Genomic DNA, 7288 nt, shown 5'->3' on the forward strand with positions numbered 1-7288 from the left:
TTTAGGCAAAAAGGTCGGATAAAAATAGGAATATTCCATATACGGTAAAGAAGGTCATGTTATAAATAGCGCATACTATATAACGTAAATAATGTCAAATTAAAAATAGCACCAAGTCGTAAATGCCGGAAATTAGAAAATTAATAAATTCAATAAACAATTATTTAAGGAATCCACTATTTTTCTAATAACTACTATACACTAGCATATTTAAATAATATTCTAAATTATCTAAACAATAGTTCGTTTACAACCTAATTAATATAGCAACAGGCTGAAAATCGTTCATATGTAAAGTTCAAACATGGCGGCTTCCATGCAAATAAAATTGTGCTATTTTCACAGCTTCAACTGGCTAGAAATGGTAAACACGGTAACGACAGGTAGTGACTGATACATCATTCAATTACAGAACAATTTTATACCATTTCTTAAATAGTAAGAGTAATAATGAAAAAGAATATTTCAATATTTTCCCTGAAAAACAATTTCTGAACCGTTAGTCTGCGGTCCGTCAAATAACCGTGAAGGCCCGTAATGGAGACTTCGTCATCAAACAACAACATTAATAACTATTAAACGTCCACATTTTGTTACAATATATATTATCTATATGGTAATTATCAATCAGTGCAAAATATTACGTGGGGGCGGGACATAACCCCGTGGTAAAGCGCTCGCCTGATGCGCGGTTGGTCTGAGATCAATCCCTGTCGATGAGCCCATTGGGCTCCTTCTCTCTCTTTCATTCCAGCCAGTGCACCACGACTGGTATATTAAAGGCTGTGGTATGTGCTATCCAATCTGCAGGATGGTGCGTATAAAAGATCCCTTGCTACTAATCAAAACATGTAGCGGGTTTCCTCTCTAAGACTTTATGTCAAATTACCAAATGTTTGACATCCAATAACCGATGATTAATAAATCAATGTGCTCCAGTGGTGTCGTTAAACAAAACAACCGTTAAATTTGTTCAACTATCTTGGAGCACAAGTAACAAACCGGACATTGGAAGTCTAATGTATGGTAATGGGTTTCTAACAACAATGAAAATACATTAACATATCTGAACAGAAATAATGAAAACATATTAACATGTCCAGACCAAAAAAAAACCTCACCCTAAATCCTGTTAATACCTTTTTTAACAGCCCTGTTCGCACGTTTTATTGTGAAAATAGCGACACCTAAAATGCATCATCTAGAGACCCGCCCAGTCAATTGTTGCAAACACTCATGTTACGGGTATAATATATAAGAAAAATACCAGTCACAGATCAGTCATCTTAATTCAAACATAACTACAAAAATAGTGAAAATCAACTATTCACTGAACAATACTAGTAAGTCATATAATTTAGTTTTAGGGAAATGCAAATTTATACATGTAACAGGGATGTCATTAATGGTTGATTTTTCGCCGGCTATCGAACTTCCAGTAAATAATGCTTGTCGACATTTTGTTGATTAATGGCCGCCTATAATTTGATTTTCACCTGCTATTTTTATTTTTAATCATTTTAATGACTGTGTAATGCTGTTTAATGCATCAACTAAATAATCTTTTTTATCATTAATTTCTTGTTAGTAAATATTTGAAAATTCACACTAATAATAAACAAACAAATGTAAATTAACTGCAAAACATTTTATTCTATAACAACTTAAAATATTAACAAGTTTAACAACAACAACAACAAAAAAGTTAACAATTTATTATGACCACCTCAAAACTACAACAGCTGGATTGGCTTGATTAATTTTTAAAAGTTATGTTTGTGATTTTATCCAGTTAAGATTCAAGCATGCTGCCATGGACATTCACATCAGTCACCTACGTAAACTCTCTGCCCAGGCCAAAGGTTAATGATTCTTAGTGTAATGGACAACTGCATATTGAACATTGCACTGTGACTTTAGGCCGACAATGATACTAAATCATGATCTTCCGGCCGTACAACACGATGGTCTAACCACCATGGACAACACGGTCCACGACCCTATGACATACCAGCTGTGGAGTACTGGTTGGAACGAAAAAAAGGTCTAACGGTCCACCGAGGGGAGTCGATCCTCCGATCCATCGCACCTCAGTCGAGTACTCTAGCCACTGAGCAAGATCCAGTTCCAAATCATCTGACTGACCGACTCCGTGTCACTTCCGCTCCCTTCACAGGATTCTGAATAGACTTCCTATCAGCTCATTCTGGACACATACCTTGAAGCTGCGGCATCTGCCCATCGACAGATGTGCTAAAAGCCGACTCCTGCTAGCCATGACCAATTTGATGGTTGTGTTACATACAATTCCCTGGGTCTAGTTGTTCAAAGAATAGTTAAATTAACCCTGGGTTTGTGCAATGTTTTCATTTTCAGATTTATTTATTTTTGGCATAAATACAAACTAAATGTTAGATTGGATTGTGTATGGATACATCATTACTTGTATTCAGTCGTTGGTTTTGAAAACTTCCTGTTTAAAACCACTGGTTAAGATAACAACCAATTGAACAACTGGGCCCTGGTGATCAGTAATATGTTTTAACCATTCCCGATATACTAGTCCTACAAATCGGACACTGTTCCATAACCAGTCCGCACTGTCCACAACAAACAAGATGGCCACACGGGACGAATGTCACCTGGATTTGGTTCTCCATGCACACTTTACACAGATACCTCTCTTGCAGTTCGGACATTTCAGAATGTTCCATCTTTGACACACTAGTTCTCACTTGGTTTGTCTCACTACCTCCTGCCTCGGAATTACTAGCAGTCCTCGCACTGGCTGTGGCAGTCTGATTTTCTCGTTCTAAAAGAACTGATGCTAAGTCGATAGACGATGTGAATCCAGTCCCAGTCTCTCTAATCTTGGATTCCACGACACACCGGACCAAATCTCTTGAATATCCCATTTCTAGCACCGCTTGTACCTGGTGACTTTTCATGGCTTCTTCGACTTCATTCCTTACCGTTTCGTTAATGGAAGTTTGTTGTTCAGTAATACTCTGGGTTACCACATTCCTCGATTCTGTGGATGGCTCGTTGCTTCTAGCGAGAACCTCTGGACTGCTGTAATACAAATATCAATACAATAGATTGGCATTTATGATAAACAGCTTACTTTCGTTATGGATGAGTTACCATATGAATATTATACAACAGTATGAAATGACCTCAGATGATTTACCAATTCGTCCAGCATATGTCATATGAATATATCAATGAGGAAATATATATTATATATGTATGTGTATATGTGTATATATACATGTATGTATATGTATATATATGTATATCATATGTATGTATATGTATGTATATGTATATATATGTATTATTATAATTATTATTATTACACTATACAATATACAGATAATCTAAGTTGCCATTTCCAGAAAAAACCCATCTGCTGATCAACGGTCAGTTATTATATCTACATCCCGTAGGCAGCTATATAAAACATTATGAAAAAAAAAAAAAAAAAAAGGTAGAAAATGGAACTTAGTAAGTTACTTACGTTTGTTTTGATTTGCTTGCTACTACTTGTTCTTGCACTTGGATATCATGAACAAAGTTTTGACCCAGACATAATTTTATGTACGGACATCTTGGAAAACATCGCGCATGCTCCACCCATGGGTCATCCCTAGGCTGCCAGTCGTATAACCGACCCTGGCAATACGCACACTTCACCCTGTCCGGTTTTTGGCTGTCTCCCACGTGATAGAAACCGGCACGCGCAAGACTGTCCGGCGTTTGTGACAGACCCGAGGGCCACGCAAAGAACGAGTTCAATCGATTATTCTCTACAGTCATATCCCCGGGTTTCTTTGTCACTTGTTGAGTTGGTTCAAGGGGGTATTCTGAAGGAAGGGGGCGTTCTTTAGGAATATTACCTACATCTTCACCCAGGACGAACAGACACCGCGGAAAATGGACCTTATGAGCTAACATCGGTTCGTCGTAAGACTCCCAGTTCTTTAACACGCCCCTACAAAATGCACACTGTACTCTGTCGGACTCCCCAGTGTAGAATAACCCCGCTCTGGCGAGCGCCTGTGGTCGCTGACACGACGCAGAAGGCCAGTTCCAGTAGGTTTCCAGTCTCCTCTTTTCGGATTTCATTAGCCGAAGATTTTCTATTTCACTAAATACTTTGTCATTTCCGCAGTCCATGACAAATGTATCAGTATTTTGTAGTGTCGGATTGTGGACGATATTTCGTTGAACACAAGTCATTATGTTAAAGTATATAAGCAAACTATGACAATTTGTTTGTTGAATTCAGCTAAGCCATCTCTCTCTCTCGCTCTCTTTATATATGTATCCGACCGGTTGGTTCACTGATCGCCAGAAAAATTCGGTCAAGTCAACAACTAATAATAGCATACCGTACATTCTGCAATAAAGCACGTCAAATTAAAATACGGAGGTCTCAAGTTGGTAGCCCTGTTTAGAAGATTCCCTGCTCACATCTTACAGGACATTGGCTCGAAGGGACCTGAATTAATGAGTGATGTCTAAATATAAATGTTTCATAACAAATGGGAAAGTAGCTTTTGATTTTTTTAAAATTATTGTTATTTAAGAAGTAGTCTGAAAAGGCACAGCTTCTAGCTTAGGATGTTTGGTATTTGTCGGGATTTTTCGGGATTTTCTCGAACATTCCCGAATCACTGCTAACGGATTACATTGCAGTCAACAACATAGTTATGCAAGGGTCATATTTGGGAGTGTCTTTCGGTGATTAATGGGCTTGTGAGTTAGTTGTGTCATTTCGTAAGGTAATTAACCTAATTAGGCCTAACATTGTCAAAACCGTTTTGGAAGAAAGGTAAATGTAACTATGCTGTACAGAAACTAATGTTTCAAGTAATTTGGTAATTCCAATATATTGCATGAAAAACCAAAACAAAAGTAAAAAAAAAAAAAAAAAAAAAAAAAAAAAAAAAATCCAGCCTGATGTAATCTACTAAACATCCAAGTCTGATAATGGTACTGATATTATGCAGACTAGGCCTTATCCATTTATAAACGATGCTATAACATAATTTGTAACAAAATAGTCCTGAAAATAAACAATAAAGTAGGCTACCATAAACGAAACTTGAGGGAATTTCAACATATACTGTTGACCCCCCACCAAAAATAAAAAATAATAGTAGTAATAGTAATAATAATAATTATTATTATAATAAATAATAATAATAATAAAGATATAAATTAAATTAAATAAATACTATAGACAGGTTCATCGAAAATGTTTTGAACTGGCGTGGACGAATTTAGAACTGGGAATGGTGAGGTATGTTATAGAAGTTAAAGTTTGTTTTGGTTAACGACACCACTAAAGCACATTGATTTATTAATCATCAGCCTTTGGATGTCAAACATTTGGTAATTTTTACATACAGTCTTAGAAAGGAAACCCGCTACATTTTTCCATTAGTAGCAAGGAATATTTTATATGCACCATCCCACAGACAGAATAGCACATACCACGGCCTTTGATATATAAGTCATGGTGCACTGGCTGGAGCAAGAAATAGCCAAGTGGGCCCACCGACGGGGATCGATCCTAGACCGACCGCGAATCGGGCGAGCGCTTTACCTCGGGGCTACGTACTGCCCCCAACGTCAGATTAAGAATCAACCATAATTACGTCTGTCGTAGGTAACCATTAAACCAGTGGCGCTAATTAATCTTTTTAAAGATAACTGCAAACAAATTTCGAGGCAGGAGGCGGTGAAACAAATAAAAGTTAATGAAATAATTTCTACATGCGGACAGTACAATAGAAAATGGAAATGCAATGTTCTCCAAAAATGAGAGTTGCTAAAAAATTTGTTTTAAACCCTAAAACATCCTTTAAATTTCTTAAAATCCATTTTTATACAGATGGATTAAATGTGATGCGACACACGTATATATCAATTTTATTGGCAAATGTTAACATTATCGGCAATGGGAATGTATTTGGCTCAGCAGGACCTGGAACATGTATGGACAAGGGCACCTTATCACAGTACTTGTCCATTGTGTAAACGCAGTCAAGGTTAGTCAATAACCTTTTTATCGACTATTATTTCACGTACATAATTACGCTTCATGCACTGACTCACCTCAACCGATACCCGGTCAACTGGTACCCACTTGTACAAGTATGTAGAATCTACTTACGCAATAAACCACTCCTATGTTGAAGTTGGAAAATGTTGCGGGTTTCCTCTCTTTGACTATATGAAAATTACCAAATGTTTGACATCCAATAGCCGATGATTAATAAATTAATGTGCTCTAGTGGTGTCGTTAAACAAAACAAACTATAACTTTAACTTTAATGTCTTTAAATATCTGACAACACACGGCCGTAGCTAGGAATATATATATATATATATATATATATGTTTTTATTATTATTATTATTATTTTTTTTTTTTGGGGGGGGGGGGGGGGGGGACGGAGGGGAGGCAACTGAGTAGTTAATAGTCTAAAACTCCTTAAACAGTTAAGAAGAGAATTTTCTTTAAGTTTCTATAATTTTTTCCGGATGCAACAAAACACCTTCTGATATATATATATATATATACAGTCAAACCTATCCTAGCGGCCACCTGTACTCAGCGGTCACCTGCCTTAAGCGGCCACTTTTTTCCTCCCAAACGATTTATAATGTAATGCACCTGTAATAAGCGGTCACCTGTCTAACGCGGCCAGCGGCCATCTAAATCTGATCCCAAATCGCTAAAATACCTGCATTAAGCGGCCACAGTAAAGTTTTACTCTTATATAAAAGGGATATTTTAACAACAGCGATAGGTGCAGCAAATAACCGATCTTCACACCTTCAGGAATAATAGTACCCATTCAGTCCCGACATCTCCACTGTGTATCAATTAAGGAAGTATGAATCTGACATGCATCTAATTGCCTCTGGGCAGGCTACGCTTGACATTTGTAGATTCACTTACTATAACAATACATCGCATGAAGTAGGAATTAAATAATTAAATGGAAAAAGAAAACAAACTTGTGGAGAACGGAAAATATAATATATTCTATTTGCATTATTTTTGAAGGAAACAACATGTCAAAAGTTGATTTATAGTCAACTATGAAGCACACATCCGTTAATTAGCAGTACAGACGGTAAAACAAGAAACAACAACAAATGTTTTAAAGACTATATATGTGGCAACCTGCACTCAGCGGCCACCTGTCTTTAGCGGCCACGTTTATCTACTCCCTTGTGTGGCCGCTTAAGACAGGTTTGACTGTATATAT

The 7288-nt window shown here is 36.9% G+C and overlaps 1 protein-coding gene across 1 annotated transcript; it reads right to left on the reverse strand.

Annotated features, from left to right (window-relative positions):
* Positions 1 to 1633: 1633 nt before the first annotated feature.
* LOC121391830 (E3 ubiquitin-protein ligase XIAP-like) lies at positions 1634 to 4334 on the reverse strand. Its single transcript, XM_041523318.1, has 2 exons — positions 3521 to 4334; positions 1634 to 3072 (listed from the first exon to the last, which is right to left on the reverse strand). The coding sequence occupies exons 1-2, from the start codon at positions 4240 to 4242 to the stop codon at positions 2529 to 2531; spliced, it is 1266 nt and encodes a 421-aa protein (XP_041379252.1). The 5' UTR covers positions 4243 to 4334; the 3' UTR covers positions 1634 to 2528.
* Positions 4335 to 7288: the final 2954 nt, after the last annotated feature.

Source organism: Gigantopelta aegis, chromosome 3, assembly GCF_016097555.1.
Source record: "Gigantopelta aegis isolate Gae_Host chromosome 3, Gae_host_genome, whole genome shotgun sequence".
Taxonomy (NCBI): Eukaryota; Metazoa; Mollusca; class Gastropoda; order Neomphalida; family Peltospiridae; genus Gigantopelta; species Gigantopelta aegis.

Coding starts and splice junctions, on each gene's coding strand:
- LOC121391830 (XM_041523318.1), bottom strand. CDS start 4,242: ATGACTTGTGTTCAACGAAATATCGTCCACAATCCGACACTACAAAAT. Junction 3,073..3,520: donor GCAAGCAAATCAAAACAAAC/GTAAGTAACTTA, acceptor TTTGTATTACAG/CAGTCCAGAGGTTCTCGCTA.